The 16,153-nt window shown below is 43.1% G+C and overlaps 1 protein-coding gene across 3 annotated transcripts in view; it reads right to left on the bottom strand.

The window, feature by feature from the left end:
• Nucleotides 1-2,620: 2,620 nt before the first annotated feature.
• The window catches only part of LOC134345113 (dynein light chain Tctex-type protein 2B-like), a 68,956-nt gene continuing 55,423 nt past the window's right edge, over nt 2,621-16,153 (bottom strand). The window contains exons 4-6 of one of the 3 annotated variants that reach the window (XR_010017604.1): nt 15,745-15,869; nt 13,632-13,695; nt 5,624-5,695 (exon numbers count right to left, since the gene is read on the bottom strand). Coding sequence is in view for 2 of the 3 variants with exons in the window: in XM_063045286.1 (XP_062901356.1) it covers nt 5,648-5,695; nt 13,632-13,695 (112 nt within the window). In the remaining variant the exon portion in view is untranslated. Of the gene's footprint in view, nt 5,696-13,631; nt 13,696-15,744; nt 15,870-16,153 lie in introns of all 3 variants that reach the window. The other 2 variants (XM_063045286.1, XM_063045287.1) reach the window with 2 other exon arrangements.

A 16,153-nucleotide genomic window follows, 5' to 3' on the forward strand; every position in this document is an offset into this window, starting at 1 on the left:
TTTCACAGTTTATCTTATTTTGCACGTTGGTTGGTTGTAGTTTTTCATTGATTCTATTGTATTTTTTTGTTCTACTGTGAATGTCTGTAAGAAAATTAATCACAGGATAATATATTGTGACATATACCAACTATGTTGATAAATTTCCTTTTGGAACTTTGAAACAAAGGAAGGAGAAATGGATGACAAAGTGTCCAACAGGGTATGTATTTGAAGAAATTCAAAAATGTACGGTGAATACTCAGCAGGTCAGGCAGCATCTCTGGAGGAAAAAAAACACAGTGATGATGACTTTTCACCAGTGTAACGTTGTGGGTCACTTGTAAATTTGGATGCAAGATTGTAGAGCTGAAATATTAAATGCTTCTGTCTCCGAAGCTAGCTGACCTGGCGGATATATCTAATATTTTTATTTCAGAATCCTTGAATCTGCCCCAATTTTCAGCTTACTAAAAGAAACGTGACGAATTTATTGTAAAAAAAAATGGAATAGAGTGAATTTGAAATGGTGATGTCAGTTTTGTGGTACAGCAGGTTGGCTCTCATGTCTCTGAGTCAACAGGCCTCATTTCAGAGATTTAAGAGCAGAATTATTGCATCTCGGAGGGCAATTACTGAGGTGCTTATCACTGCACTATCATCAGTGTCAGCTTTAAGGTGAGACAAACCAAAGTTTCATCTGTCCTATAAAATAGACACAAAAGACACATTTCTCCTATAAACTTGATCAACATCTGAAAAAAACAACATTCTGTATATAAATTGGCTATTGTGTCACCTCTTTTATTACCATAAGATATAGGAGCAGAATTAGGCCATTTGGCCCATAGAGTCCACTCCGCCATTTTATCATAGCTGATCCAATTTTCCTCTCAGCCCCAGTCTCCTGCCTTCTCCCCGTATCCCTTCATACCCTTACCAAGCAAGAACCTATTATCCTCTCCCTTAAATATACATAAGGACTTGGCCTCCACAGCTGCCTGTGGCAAAGTATTGCACAGATTCACTCTCTGGCTAAAGAAATTGTGGGGATGGAACTGGACTCTCTGATGGTGGTGTCTGAAAAGAGGATGCTGTCTAAGTTGCATGCCATCTTGGTCAAGGTCCCCCATCCACTACATAATGTACTGGTTGGGCACAGGAGTACATTCAGCCAGAGACTCATTCCACCGAGATGCAACACAGAGCGTCATAGGAAGTCATTCCTGCCTGTGGCCATCAAACTTTACAACTAGTCCCTTGGAGGGTCAGACACCCTGAGACAATAGGCTGGTCCTGGACTTATTTCATAATTTACTGGCATAATTTACATATTACTATTTAACTATTTATGGTTCTATTACTATTTATTATTTATGGTGCAACTGTAACGAAAACCAATTTCCCCCGGGATCAGTAAAGTGTGACTCTGACACATCCACTCTTATCAAGGCCTTTCACCATTCGATAGGTTTCAATGATGTCACACCTGAATTCTAATGAATACAGGCCCAGAACGATCAGATGCTTTTCATATGACAAGCCACTCAATTCTGGAATCATTTTTGTGAACCTCCTTTGAACCCTCTCCAGTTTCAGTACATCCTTTCTAAGGGCCCAAAACTGCTCACAATGCTGCAAAGTCTCAACATTACATTCCTGGTTTTATATTCTAATCCTCGTGAAGTTAATGCTAACATTGCAGTTGCCTTCCTCACCGCAGCCTCAAGCTGAATCTGCAAATTAACCTTTACAGAATCCTGCGCTTCAGTTTTTCGTATTTTCACTCCATTAAAAAAGTCAACCCTTTTATTTCTTCTACCAGCTCGTGTGACCATACACTTCCCAACACTGTATTCCATCTGCCACTTCTTTGCCCATTCTCCTAATCTGTCTAAATCCTCTGTAGCCTCTCTGCTTCCTCTAAACTACCTGCCCCTTCAGTTTCATCCCACAATCCAAGGGCGTACGGGTTAGGGTTAGCAAGCTGTGGACATGCTATGTTGGTGCTGGCATTGTGGTGACACTGGCAGGCTGCCTCCAGCACATCCTTGGACTGTGTTGGTCGTTAACACAAACGATGCATTCCACTGTATGTTTCAATGTACATGTGACAAATAAAGCTAATATTTAAGTTTTTATAAACTAATTTGCACTTTTTAACCTTTTAAAAATACTGCAATAATTGCCAATGATAAAACATGGAAGTGAGGTATTTGAACATAAAAAGAAGCAACTTTTAATTTGTGAACTAGGGCTTAATCAACTGTCCTTTATAGCAATTTGTTGTACAAGGAAGTCTTTTGAGACATTATGCATGAAGAATTTCCTGATCACAAGACTGACCTTTTGTGGTGACCGAAATATATTCAGACCCAGAACTTCAAACAGCCTCTCCTTCTATTCCCAGCATGAGTGGGCAGAAAGTAAATGGTAAATCTGACTCAGAAAATAATGACATGTCATTTTGTAAACACAAAGGGACCTTCTGGTAGAACGGCGACACTGATCTGGCCAGGCTTCAAAGTGGGAGATCAGAGAGAGAAACAGCCAAAGCAAACCAGATCTCTGTCTGACCTCCTCCTCCACAGAACCACAGGGTGGGTTCAGCACTGAAGACGGTCATCTGCTTCTTAAGATTCGGATCTATTCTGGGCTTAACATATTGATGCAATTACAAAGGAGGCACGACAGTGGCTATATGTCATCAGGAATTTGAGGAGATTTGGTACGTCACCAAGGACTCAGGCAAATTTCTCCAGATGTACCGTGAAGAGCATTCTGACTGGTTGCATCACCGTCTGGTACGGAGGGGCCACTGCATAGAATCGGAAAGAGCTACAGAGGGTTGTAAACTTAGTCGTCTCTCTCATGGGCACCAGCCTCTCCAACCATCTTCAATAGGCAAAGCCTCAAAAAGGCGGCATGCATCGTTAAGAACCACAACCAGTCAGGACATGCCTTCTTTAATATTGTTTAATATTTTATTGTATTGACATATGGCATGAAATACAGCCCTTTGAGCTGGGCCGCCCGTGAAATAGGTCCTTCCGGCCCTTCAAGCTGGGCTGCTTGCAAAATAGGTCCTTCCAACCCTTTGAACCAGGTCGCTTGCAAAATAGGCAACACACCCAAAATGCTGGTGGAACGCAGCAGGCCAGATAGCATCTATTGGAAGAGGTACAGTCGATGTTTTGGGCCGAGACCTTTCATCCTGCCAAAGGGTCTCGGCCCGATATGTCAACTGTACTTCATCCAATAGCTGCTGCGTTCCACCAGCATTTTGTGTGTGTTCCCTGAATTCCCAGCATCTGCAGGTTTCCTCGTGTTTGCAAAATAGGTACTTAAGGCCCTTCGAGTCGGGCCGCTTGTGAAATAGGTCCTTCCGGCACTTCCGGCCAAGCCGCCCGGCAATTCCCTAATAAATGGACAATTTGCAATGACCAATTAAGTTACTAACTGCAAACAACAGGAATTCTGCAGATGCTGGAAATTCAAGCAACATACATCAAAGTTGCTGGTGAACGCAGCAGGCCAAGCAGCATCTATAGGAAGAGGCGCAGTCGACGTTTCAGGCCGAGACCCTTCATCAGGACTAACTGAAGGAAGAGTGAGTAAGGGATTTGAAAGCTGGAGGGGGAGGGGGAGATGCAAAATGATAGGAGAAGACAGGAGGGGGAGGGATAGAGCCGAGAGCTGGACAGGTGATAGGCAAAAGGGGATACGAGAGGATCATGGGACAGGAGGTCCGGGAAGAAAGACAAGGGGGGGGGTGACCCAGAGGATGGGCAAGAGGTATATTCAGAGGGACAGAGGGAGAAAAAGGAGAGTGAGAGAAAGAATGTGTGCATAAAAATGAGTAACAGATCGGGTACGAGGGGGAGGTGGGGCCTAGCGGAAGTTAGAGAAGTCAATGTTCATGCCATCAGGTTGGAGGCTACCCAGATGGAATATAAGGTGTTGTTCCTCCAACCTGAGTGTGGCTTCATCTTTACAGTAGAGGAGGCCGTGGATAGACATGTCAGAATGGGAATGGGATGTGGAATTAAAATGTGTGGCCACTGGGAGATCCTGCTTTCTCTGGCGGACAGAGCGTGGATGTTCAGCATAGCGGTCTCCCAGTCTGCGTCGGGTCTCACCAATAAAGTTACTAACTGGCATGTTTTGACCATGGGAAGAAACTAAAGCACCCGGAGGAAACCACACTGTCACGGGGAGAACGTACAAACTCCTTACAAGCAGTGGTGGGAATTGAACCCAGGTCACTGGTACTGTCAAGCGTTGTGCTAACCACTACACTACCATGCTGCCACTCCTCGTTGCTACCATCAGGGAGGAGGTAGAGCATCCTGGAGACACACACTCAATGTTTCAGGAACAGCTTCTCCCTCCACCATCAGATTTCTGAATGGACAATAATTATTTTTTATCTTTGTTATTGTAACTTATAGTAATTTTTTTAAAGTATTGCACTGTACTGCAACTGCAAAACAACATGCTTCAGTGATAATAAACCTGATTGTGGACTTCAGGAAGGGTAAGACAAAGGACACATACCAATCCTCACAGAGGGATCAGAAGTGGAGAGAGTGAGCAGTTTCAAGTTCCTGGGTGTCAAGACCTCTGAGGATCTAACCTGGTCCCGATATATTAGTACAGTTATAAAGAAGGCAAGACAGCGACTATACTTTATTAAGAGTTTGAAGAAGTTTCATTTTTCAACAAATACACTCAAAAAGTTTTATAGTTGTACTGTGGAGAGCATTCTGACAAGCTGCATCACTATCTGGTATGGGGGGGCTACTGCACAGGACTGAAAGAAGCTGCAGAGGGTTGTAAACTTAGTCAGCTCCATCTTGAGCACTAGCCTACAAAGTACCCAGGACATCTTTAGTGAGCGGTGTCTCAGAAAGGCAGCATCCATTATTAAGGACCTCCAGCCCCCAGGGCATGCCCTTTTCTCACTGTTACCATCAGGTAGGAGGTACAGAAGCCTGAAGGCACACACACAGCGATTCAGGAATCAGAATCAGGATTATTATCACCAGCTTTTGACGTGAAATTTGTTAACTTAGCAGCAGCAGTTCAATGCAATACATAACCTAGCAGAGAGGGAAAAAATAATAATAAATAAAAAAATGATAAATAAACAAGTAAATCAATTACATATATTGAATAGATTATTTTAAAATGTGCAAAAACAGAAATACTGCATATTAAAAAAAGTGAGGTAGTAAGTCCATTTAGGAATCAGATGGCAGAGGGGAAGAAGCTGTTCCTGAATCGCTGAGTGTGTCATAATCAACCTCTCAAAGCATTTCATCACTGTCGATGTGAGTGCTACAAGGCGACAGCTTCTTCCTCTGCCATCTGATTCCTAAATGGACATTGAGCCCTTGAACACTACCTCAGTTCTGTTTTTTGCACGATTTTTAATCTATTCAATGTACGTATACTATAATTGATTTATTTATTTTTTCTCTCTTCTATATTATGATTCAGAGATCGGTCTGATTCCAGTACAATCGAACCCAACATCTCCAGGAGCACTCCTCTGAACACAGTCACTCTATATTCCTTTATTTATGGTACATTATTTTACAGATGAATAAAAATAATATTTTCATGCAGAAAGGTTTGCACCAGCTCTGATTATGTCCTTGGTTTCCTAATAGTGGTAGCAGCCAAAGGCAGCAGCAACACAAAACAGGCTGTCCTGAAAGCAGAAATAATAGAATATTAGTGATACGGCACATTACACATTCAGTGTACAGTCATTATCCATCATACTACATGAAGGTGGCGGGGAGGAGATACGTCTCTACAAAGGAGGTGTAAGGTACTCCTGCTCTCCGCTAGCCTGCAGGTCACCCTTGGGCAAGGTGTAGCACCTGCTTAGCCAACACTACCCCCTAAACCAATTTCCCCCGGGATCAATAAAGTATGACTATGACTATCATTATAACTAACCCCGATCAGGATTATGCGACCACTGACACCAGGCAGACAACCTCTGAAGAGTATTGATAATGGCTGGGGTCACCCGTCTTGTAAGGACACTGTCCAGAAGGCAACGGCAAAGCACTTCTGCAGAAAAATTTGCCAAGAACAACCATAGTCAAAGACCATGATCGCTACGTTGTACAACACACCACATACTGATGATGATGGCATGGAGCTTATCTGTAAGAAAAGAGTTAAATTCCATCCCTCCTTGGTGTGCGCTAAAGTGTGTAACACAAAATGGAAGTTTGTAAGACAGCTCCCAGCTCCTCACTTCGTTCCCTCCTCCCCCATCCACCCGGCTTCACCTACCACTTTCCAGCTGGTAATCCTTCCCCTCCTCCCAACCTTCTTATTCTGGCATCTTCCCCCTTCCTTCCCAGAACTAATGAAGGAATTTAGCCCAAAATATCAACTACTCATTTCCATACATGCTGCCTGACCTGCAGAGTTCTTCCAGCATTTTGAGTGTGTGGGTCTGGATTTCCAGCATCTGCAGATTCTCTTGAGTTTGTCAGAATCAGAATCAGGTTTATTATCACCAGCATGTGTTGTGAAATTTGTTAACTTAGCAGCAGCAGTTCAATGCAATACATAATGTAGAATAAATAAAATAATAATTAATTAATAAATAAATAAATCAATAACAGAATACGTATATTGAATAGATAAAAAATCATGCAAAAAACAGAAATAATATATACTTAAAAAGTGAGGTAGTGTTCAAGAGTTCAATGTCCATTTAGGAATCATGTGGCAGAGGGGAAGGAGCTGTTCCTGAATCACTGAGTGTGTGCCTTCAGGCTTCTGTACCCCCTACCTGATGGTAACAGTGAGAAAAGGGCATGCCCTGGGTGCTGGAGGTCCTTAATAATGGACGCTGCCTTTCTGAGACACCGCTCCTTGAAGATGTCCTGGCTACTTTGAGGGCTAGTATCCAAGATGGAGCTGACTAAGTTTACAACTCTCTGCAGCAGTAGCCCCCACATACCAGACAGTGATGCAGCCTGTCAGAATGCTCTCCATGGTACATCTATAGATGTTTTTGAGTGTTTTTGTTCACATATCACTTATCTTCAAACTCCTAATGAAGTATAGTCACTGTTTTGTCTTCTTTATAACTGCATCGATGTGTTGGGACAGGTTAGGTCCTCAGACACCCAGGAACCTGAAACTGCTCACTCTCTCCACTTCTGATCCCTCTGTGAGTATTGGTATGTGTTCCTTCATCTTACCCTTCCTGAAGTCCATAATCAGCTCTTCCATCTTACTTATGTTGAGTGCCAAGTTGTTGCTGCGACACCACCCTACTAGTTGGCATATCTCGCTCCTATATGCTCTCTTGTCACCATCTGAGATTCTACCAACAATTATTGTATCATCAGCAAATTTATAGATGGTATTTGAGCTATGCCTAGCCACACAGTCATGGGTAGAGAGAGAGTAGAGCAGTGGGCTAACCACACACCCGCAGTGTACCAGTGTTGATCGTCAGTGAGGAGGAGATATTACCACCAATCCGCACGGATTGTGGTCTTCCAGTTAAGAAGTCAAGGATCCAATTGCAAAGTGGTGTTAGTCTGGGATGTGGGAATGTTTTGTGAAAATCCATAGACACATTTTGAGAACATAGTTTGAGTACCAGTCTACAGCCTTGAGAAAAGATAATATTAGCTAATATTACTTTAATGGGTTGTGTGTGAGTTATATGTACTGTGTTGTGTACCTTGATCTAGAGGAACTTTGCTTCATTTGGTGTTATTCATGCAGGGTTGATGTTCTCCGTAAGAAGCTTGTATGTTGTTCCCATGAGCGGATGTGCCAGTTGGTAGGTTAATTGGTCATTGCGAATTGTCCTGTGATTGGGCTCAGGTTAAGTGGGTGGGTGACGTGGCTCTTTAGGTCAGAAGGGCCTGTTTGGCAATGTATCTCTAAATAAGAGAAACTTGAACCTGAGATGATGGTGAAAAACATGTTTGTTTAAGAAGGGAAAGATGATTCTGCAGGTGCAGATAGCTCCTGGTCCTGTCCCATGGGAAAGCAAGAGGAGAAATACCTCCAAGAGGAACACACCTCCTTGGAGCAAATTGGAATCTTCCCTCAGAACTGGGACGTAACCAGTGCTAGGGCAGAGGTAGAAGGCTACATGAAATGTTGTGGAACATCTGTGGTTCCCTCCAGCAATGTACAGATCAGTTTTTTTAAGTGGATGAAAAATGTTATTTTGTTTATTTCTTCCTATTACAGAGTCATAGTCATAGAACACAACTGCACAGAAAGAGGCCCAATTAATCTGCCTAGTTCTATCAATGTGACCACAGCCCTCCCTTCATACCCCTCCCTACCCCTCCCATCCTTATATATCTATCCAAATGTTTGAAATGCTGAAATTAAACCTGCATCTAACACTTGCACTGGCAGCTCATTCCACACTCTCATCACCCTCTGTATGAAGATGTTCCCCTTAAGCATTTCACCTTTCACCCTTAACCCATGACCTCTAATTCTACAGTTCTCCCCTCAGTCTTCTATGTTCTAGGGAATAAAATCCTAACCTATTCAACCTTTCCCTATAACTCAGGTCCTCAAGTACCAGCAACATCCTTATAAATTATCTCTGCACTCTTTCAATGTTATTTACATCTTTTCTGTAAGTAGGTGACCAAAACTGCACACAATACTCCAAATTAGGCTTCACCAGCATCTTATACAACTTCAACATATTAACATCCCAACTCCTGTACTTAATAAATTGATTTATGAAGGCCAATGTACCAAAAGCTTTCTTTACAACTCTGCCTACCTGTGATGGCACTTTCATTGAATTACGTACCTGTATTCCCAAATCCTGTTGTTCTACCACACTCCTCAGTGCCCTACTGCTCACCCCGTAAGATATAACCTGGTTGATCCTCCCAAAGTGCAAATCCTCTCACTTGTCTGCATTAAATTCCATCTGCCATTTGTCAGCCCATTTTTTCTAGCTAATGCAGTGCCCACTGTAAGTCATGATAGCCTTCCTCTCTTTCCACTACATCTCCAATCTTGTCATCTGCAAATCTGCTGATCCAGTTAACCACATTATCATCAGACCATTAATGAACAGGAAAGGACCCAGCATCGAATCCTGTGGCACACCACTAGTCACAGGCCTCCAGTCAGAGAGGCAATCATCTACAACCACTCTCTGGCTTCACTCACAAAGCTAATGTCTAATCCAGTTTACTACCTCATCTTAAATGCTGAGTGACTGAACCATTTTGACCAACCTTCCAAATGGGATCTTGTCAAAGACTTTGCTAAAAGCAGACAATATCCACTGCCTTGCCTTCATCCAATTTCCTGGTAATTTCCTCAAAAAACTCTATAAGATTGGTTAGATATGACCTACCACACATGAAGCCATGCTGACTATCTATAATCAGTCCATATCTATCCAAATATTCATATATCCGGTCCCTTAGAATACCATTCAACCAATAACTTTCACACTACTGATGTCAGGCTCACCAGCCTATAATTTCCTGGTTTATTGATAGAGACTTTCTTAAACAATGGAAAATTAGCTATCCTCCAATCCTCCAGCACTTCACCTGTAGCTACAGATGCTTTAAATAGGGCCCCGGCAGTTTCCGCACTTGCTTCCTATAGGGTCCAAGGGAACACCTTGTCAGGCACTGGGGATTTATCCACCCTGATTTGCCTCAGGCAGCATTCTTTTGCATTTCTTATACTCCTCAACTACCTCATTTGTTCCAGCCTGTCTATACCTGCTATGCACCTCTTTCTTTTTCTTAACCAGGGCCTCAATATCTCTCGAAAATTAATCCATAAACCTGTTATCCTTGCCTTTTATTCTGACAGGAACATGCAAACTCCGTAATCTCAAAATTTCACTTTTGAAGACCTTCTACTTACCAAGTACACTTTTGCCAGAAAACAGTCTGTCCCAATCCACACTTGCTAGATCCTTTCTGATGCCATCAGAACTGGCCTCTCAAATTTAGAATCTCAATCTTATGTTTCTTGCAACAGTCTGTGGTTACTCTACAAATTTGCTCCTCTACTGTTGAGTGGTCTATAATATAATCCCATACCTTTCTTATTACTCACTTTTCTCCATAACGCCTCACTAGGCAAGTTCTCCAGTCTGTCCTTATGGAACACTGAAATTACATTTTCCCTGACTAGTAATGCCACCCCTCCTGCTTTAATCCCTCCTGCTCTAACACATCCAAAACATCCGGGACACTGAGCTGCCAGTCCTGTCCCTCCTGTAACCATCACTAATGGCTACAATGTCATAATTTCACGTGCTGTTCCATGCTGTAAGCTCATCTGCCTTTCCTACAATACTTCTTGCATTGAACAATACGCAGCTCAGAACATTAGTCCCCCCATGCTCAACCATTTGATTCTGGACCCTGTATGTAAGCTTCACAACATCTTTCTCCACAACCAGTCCACTGTTTGTTCTGGTTCCCATCCCCCTGCAACTCTAGTTTAAACCTCCTCCCCTCCCCCACTGTGCAGCTCTAGCAAACTTTTCTGCTGGGATATTAAATCTCCTCCAGTTAACGCTCAAACTGTCTCTTCTGTACAGGTCCCACCTTTCCTGCAAGAGAGCACAGTGATCCAAAAACCTAAAGCCCTCTCTCCTGCACCATCTCCTTAGCCACGTGTTAAACTGTATGATTTTCTTATTTCTGGCCTCACTGGCAAGTGACACAAGTAGGAATCCTGAGATCACAACCTGTCCTGTCCTTTAACTTAGCACCTAACTCCCTGAATTCACTTTGCAGGACCTTGTCACCCATCCTTCCCATGTCAACCACAGCCATTTAAGAAATGTTGAGGACTAGATCTGAGATATCCCTGACCCTAACAACAAACCATCCGGGAATCTCGTTCTCATCTACAGAACCTCCCTTCTGTTTCCATAACCAATGCATCCCCAATCACCACAGCTCACCTCCTCACCCCTTTCCCTCTGTATCACAGATCCAGACTCGGTACCACAGACCTGCTCGCTACAGCTTCTTCTGGTAGGTTCCCCGCTCCCCCCCCCCCAAACGGTCTCCAAAATAGTATACTTATTATTGAGAAGAACGACCACTGAGATATGCACTAGCTGCCTATACTTACCCTCACTGGCACATGGCACAGGAAGTAATCCAGAGATTACTACCTTGAAGGTCCTGCTTTTCAGCTTTCTCCCTAACCTCTTATATTCTCTCTTCAGGACCCCTTCCCATTTCCTATATTGGTACCAATATGTGCCATCTGCTCCCATAACTATGGAATCCCCTATCACTACCCCTCTCCTCTTCTCCCCCCTTCCCTTCTGAGCCACAGAGCCTGACTCAGTGCCAGAGGCTGCTCACTGTTGCTTTCCTCTGCTAGGTCATCCCCTCCCCCCAACAGTATCCAAAGCAATATACTTAGTAATGAGGGGAATGCCACAGGAGTACTCCGCACTGGCTGCCTATCCCATTTCCCTGTCCCAACAGTCACCCAGGTACCTGCCTCCTGCAGCTTAGGGGTGACTACCTCCCTGTAGCTCCTATGAGCCAAACGTCATTGACCTGCAGCTCCAGTTCCTTAACACAGTTTCTCAGGAACAGCAGCTCGGTGTACTTCATGCAGATGTAGTTATCAGGAAGATTAGAGGTTTCCCAAAGTTTCCACATCTCACACAAGGTACATACCACTAACCCTGGACCCATTCTCAACAGTAGCTATGTGCTAACTGGAAAAAAAACTTACTAGGAATTTACTAAGAGTCTGAGTCTGTACTTGCCCAAGCCTGTTCTCACTCAAACCTATTGAGTCAATGTCAGACCACTCTAACACTGCTCCACTCCAACAATGGCTGTTCCAACCATCTTTATATAATTATAATAAAGTACTTTCTTTATTCTTGATATAGTTCTAATAAAGTACATTTTATAACCTTTAATGTGTGTACAGTGAATCATTTGATTACTGCTGAATCAGAAAAGAATAAGGAACAAATTTTAAAATACCTTCATTACACAGTCAAACAAGATCCAATAAAAATACCAACTGCCTTAACCTTCCTGGAATCATTATCTTCCATTCCTGTGGTAAGGCACTGGAACTGTTTACATTAACCCAGAAAAATGACTTGCCATCCTTCAGAGTCTTTCATGACTTCTAGAGTTGACAACATACATTGCAGTTAATGAAGGAGTCACTATTGTAATTTAGGGTATGTGACAGCCAATTGGCCCAGTACAAACAGCCACACACAGCCATGATAATGGCCACATATAGAGATATTCTGAAAATTCACTCTTTGTGAACCCCCATACCCTGGCTCACTGGGAAAGATAGATAAAGAAAGATTGGTGTTATTTATCACATGTACATTCAAATATTTAAACACTGACAGTAAAATGCATTGTTTCCACCAACAACCAACACAGTCCAAGGATGTGCTGGGGCAGCCAGCAAATGCCACCATGTTTCCAGTGCCAACATAGCATGCCCACGTTACTAATGTGGGAGGAAACCAGAACACCCAGAAGAAACCAACATGGTCAAAGGGAAAACATACAAACTCCTTAGAGAAAGAAGTGGGAATTTAACCAGGTTTCCTGGCACTGTAAATCATTACGCTAACTGATACACTACCATGCTGCCCTCAATATGTAATTAATAAAAAAAATAATTGGAACATATGTCACATCTTTAAAAAGTGTATTAAAATAGTGTTGAGGTACTAACAGTCCAAAAGATATGAGAGTCTGGATTCTCCAAATCTCTGAGGACTGCTGAAGGGTCTTGTCCCAACATCAACTGTTCATTCCTTTCCTGACCTACAGAGCTCCTCCAGTATTTTGTGTGTGCTACAATGTATTTGCTACATTAACAAAGACAGTTGCAAATTTCTACAGGTGGACTGTGGAGAGCACTCTGACTGATTGCATGACTGTCTGGTGTGGGGGCTCCAATGCACAGGATTGGAAAAGGATGCAGCCCCCTCCATCATGGACACAACCTTCTCTACCATTGAGGACATCTTCAAAAGGCAATGCTTCAGGAAGGCAGCAACCGTCACAAAGGATCATGACCACCCAGGACATGCCCTCTTCTTATTACTACCATAACAGAGGAGGTACGGGAGCCTGAAGACCTACACTCAACATTTCAGGAACAGCTTCTTCCCCTCTGCCATCCGATTTCTGAGCGATCCACGAGCCCACGAATACTACTCTTTATCTTGCTCTCTTTTGTATTACTTACGTAATTTTTGATATATTCTTATTGTAATTGAAATGCCCCTTGGACGGTTCAGGCCTGGCTGCGAAAGGAGGAGGGCTGGGCATGCGGCGAGCAGCCCCATCGGTGTAAACCCAGAGCTACAGAAACAGCGACAGAATCTCTGAAGACCACATCTTTGGGAGAGAGAGGATCTTCGAAGATGAGCTACACCTGGGGACAACTTGAAAAACCAGCCCAGGACAGAGGACTCTGGCCTCTGCTTTTGGCAGCCTATGCCTCAGTAGGGGTTAACGGGCTTAACTACCTTATTGTTATTTATAGAAAAGTTTATGTACCGCTGCCACAAAACAGTAAGTTTCACAACATATGTCTGTGATAATAAACCTGATTGTTTCACTTACATTCATGAACACTGCCTGTGCAAAATTATCTGTGTCAGCATCCCAGAAGCAACGCGCAGCCATCCTGAAGGAACATAACAGATCATTTTTATAATGAGTAATGCTTGAAGAAGTAATTATATATTTCATTTTCTAAAGTGCCTCGTGTTCCTTTCAGAAATACCAAAAATACATTATAGCCACTATTGTGATGTCAGAAACACGGCAGCCATTTTGTTCACAGCAAGAAACCACATGGCACATTTTTTTATTTAAGTAGATGCTATTTGAGAAATAATGGTGTGGGATACAGAGTGACCACCGAGTTTTTCTTCTAAGTAGTTTTCACTGCCTTTCATACTCATCATGGTAACAGGACTTTCTTGCCCAACAAGCTCACACCACTCTATTACACCCAGGAAACCAATTAACTCATTAACATGTACAGAATGTATCTGTAATAGGAGAGGAAACTGAAGCACCCAGAGGAAACTCACACGTTCACTGGAAAACGTACAAACTCCTTACAGACAGCAGCGTGAATGAACACGGGTTCCTGACGCTATATTAGCATCACGCCAATTGCTAGGCTACCGTACCATCATTCTGCGTACGTTGTGATTTAGCACAGCATCTAAAGATGTTCCCTGAGTAGCACTCCCTCAGTACTACTTTGGAGTATCAGCCTGGGATTTTTCTGCTTGCGTCTGTAGAATGGGAACTGAAAACAGGAACCATCTGTTTCAGAAGCAAGAATGTCTTATGCACTCCCTCGGTATAGAGGATGACTGTGCTTCCCACCGGTGACATCAAGTTAATTCTCACTGACATATGTTGCTAAATAGAAAAAGTGAGGTAACGTTCATGGGTTCATCAGCTGTTCATAAATCTGATGGCGGAGGAGAAGAAGCTGTTCCTAAAACATTGAGTGTGTGTCTTCAGGCTCCAGTACCTTGCCTTGATGCTAGTAATGAGAAGAGGGTAAGTCCTAGATGCTGGGGAGACTGGTGTCCAGACGGAGCTGGCTGAGTTTACAACCCTCTGCGGCTTTTTCTGATCCTGCGCAGTGGCCCCTCTGTGCCAGACAGCGATGCAACCTGTTAGAATGCTCCCCACGGTACATCTGTAGAAATTTGCTTGTCTTTGGTGACACACCATATCTCCTCAAACTCCGAATGAAAGGTAGCCTAACTCACCTACTGAAATAATGAAGTATTGTGCGGTGGGTGCCAATGTGGTAACCACAGCTCCTCCATCGATGAGGTAGGTAGTGGCCAAAGGATGAGTAGATGGGTGGTTTGACTGGTCTGCCTCTGACAAGAGGCTTCTGTGCGCTTCCAATGCACTTTCTCACGGTTCTCAATACCATCGCGAAGATTACCCTGCAGTTCATGGGCCAGAGATTCCCAGAAGTTGGGGAGAGCTTCACTATCAAAGTCAGAGTTATTGTCATCCGCATGTGCACGTGTATGACACAGAACATAAAACAGACAACAGTACAGCACAGGAACAGGCCCGTTAGCAAACGATGTCGTGCTGAGCCAATTAAAATAGTAATCAAATTGCCAACTAAACGAATCCCTTCTGCCTACATAATGTTCATATCCCACCATTTTCCTCATATTCATGTGAAAATCTAAACGTCTCTTAAAAATCCTGAATGTATCTGCCTCTACTACCACCCTAGGCAGCATATTCCAGGCACACACCACTATGTGTAAAAAAATTTGCCCCTCACATCTCCTTTGAAATCACCCCCTCACCTTAGAAGCATACCCTCTGCTATTAGACATTACAACCCTGGGAAAAAGATACTGTCTGTTGACTCATATCCTTATAAACCTCTATCAGATCTCCCCTCGGCCTCCACCACGCCAGAGAAAACAACCTAAGTTTATCCAGCCTCTTGTTACAGGTTACACATACCATAGGTGTAATGAAAACCCTGCAGCAGCATCACAGACACACAGCATCACAAGCAAAATAAATTTATATGTGAATTATACAAACTTATATGAGAACAATCAGAAGGAAAAAAGCAACCAAGTCCAGGTTAGTGCCAAGTGATCAAAACAGTCATAGTTGATTTGACACATTTCATTGTTTTGATGTTCATGTGACAAATAAAACTGACCTTTCATACTGTAGTGAGTAGGGTTGTGCCGGCTGGTTCAAGAACAAAGCGGTCAGTGTTGGGACTTTGTGATAGCCAACAACTTCTCTGCTTGTTGGAAGAACAGTTGCAAGGGTTTGTAGAACCTGAGGGGGTAAATTCAAAGGAGACTTGAGGGGGAAGATTTTTTTTTACACAGAGAATGGTGGGTGTCTAGAATGTGCTGCCTGGGCTGGTGGTAGAGGCAGATACATTAGGGACTTTTAAGAGACATTCGTGCACCACTTTGCTTTAAATTAACTGTTCAGAAGCTTAAACTTCTTCAAACCCTACTTTCTAAACTTGATAAACCTGAAATGTTTGACGCTTGCAATTCTTCTAGTCGCAAGATTCACGAAGGGTTTATACAGAGCTGTGGCTGTGGGAGGGA

Source organism: Mobula hypostoma, chromosome 4, assembly GCF_963921235.1.
Source record: "Mobula hypostoma chromosome 4, sMobHyp1.1, whole genome shotgun sequence".
NCBI lineage: Eukaryota > Metazoa > Chordata > Chondrichthyes > Myliobatiformes > Myliobatidae > Mobula > Mobula hypostoma.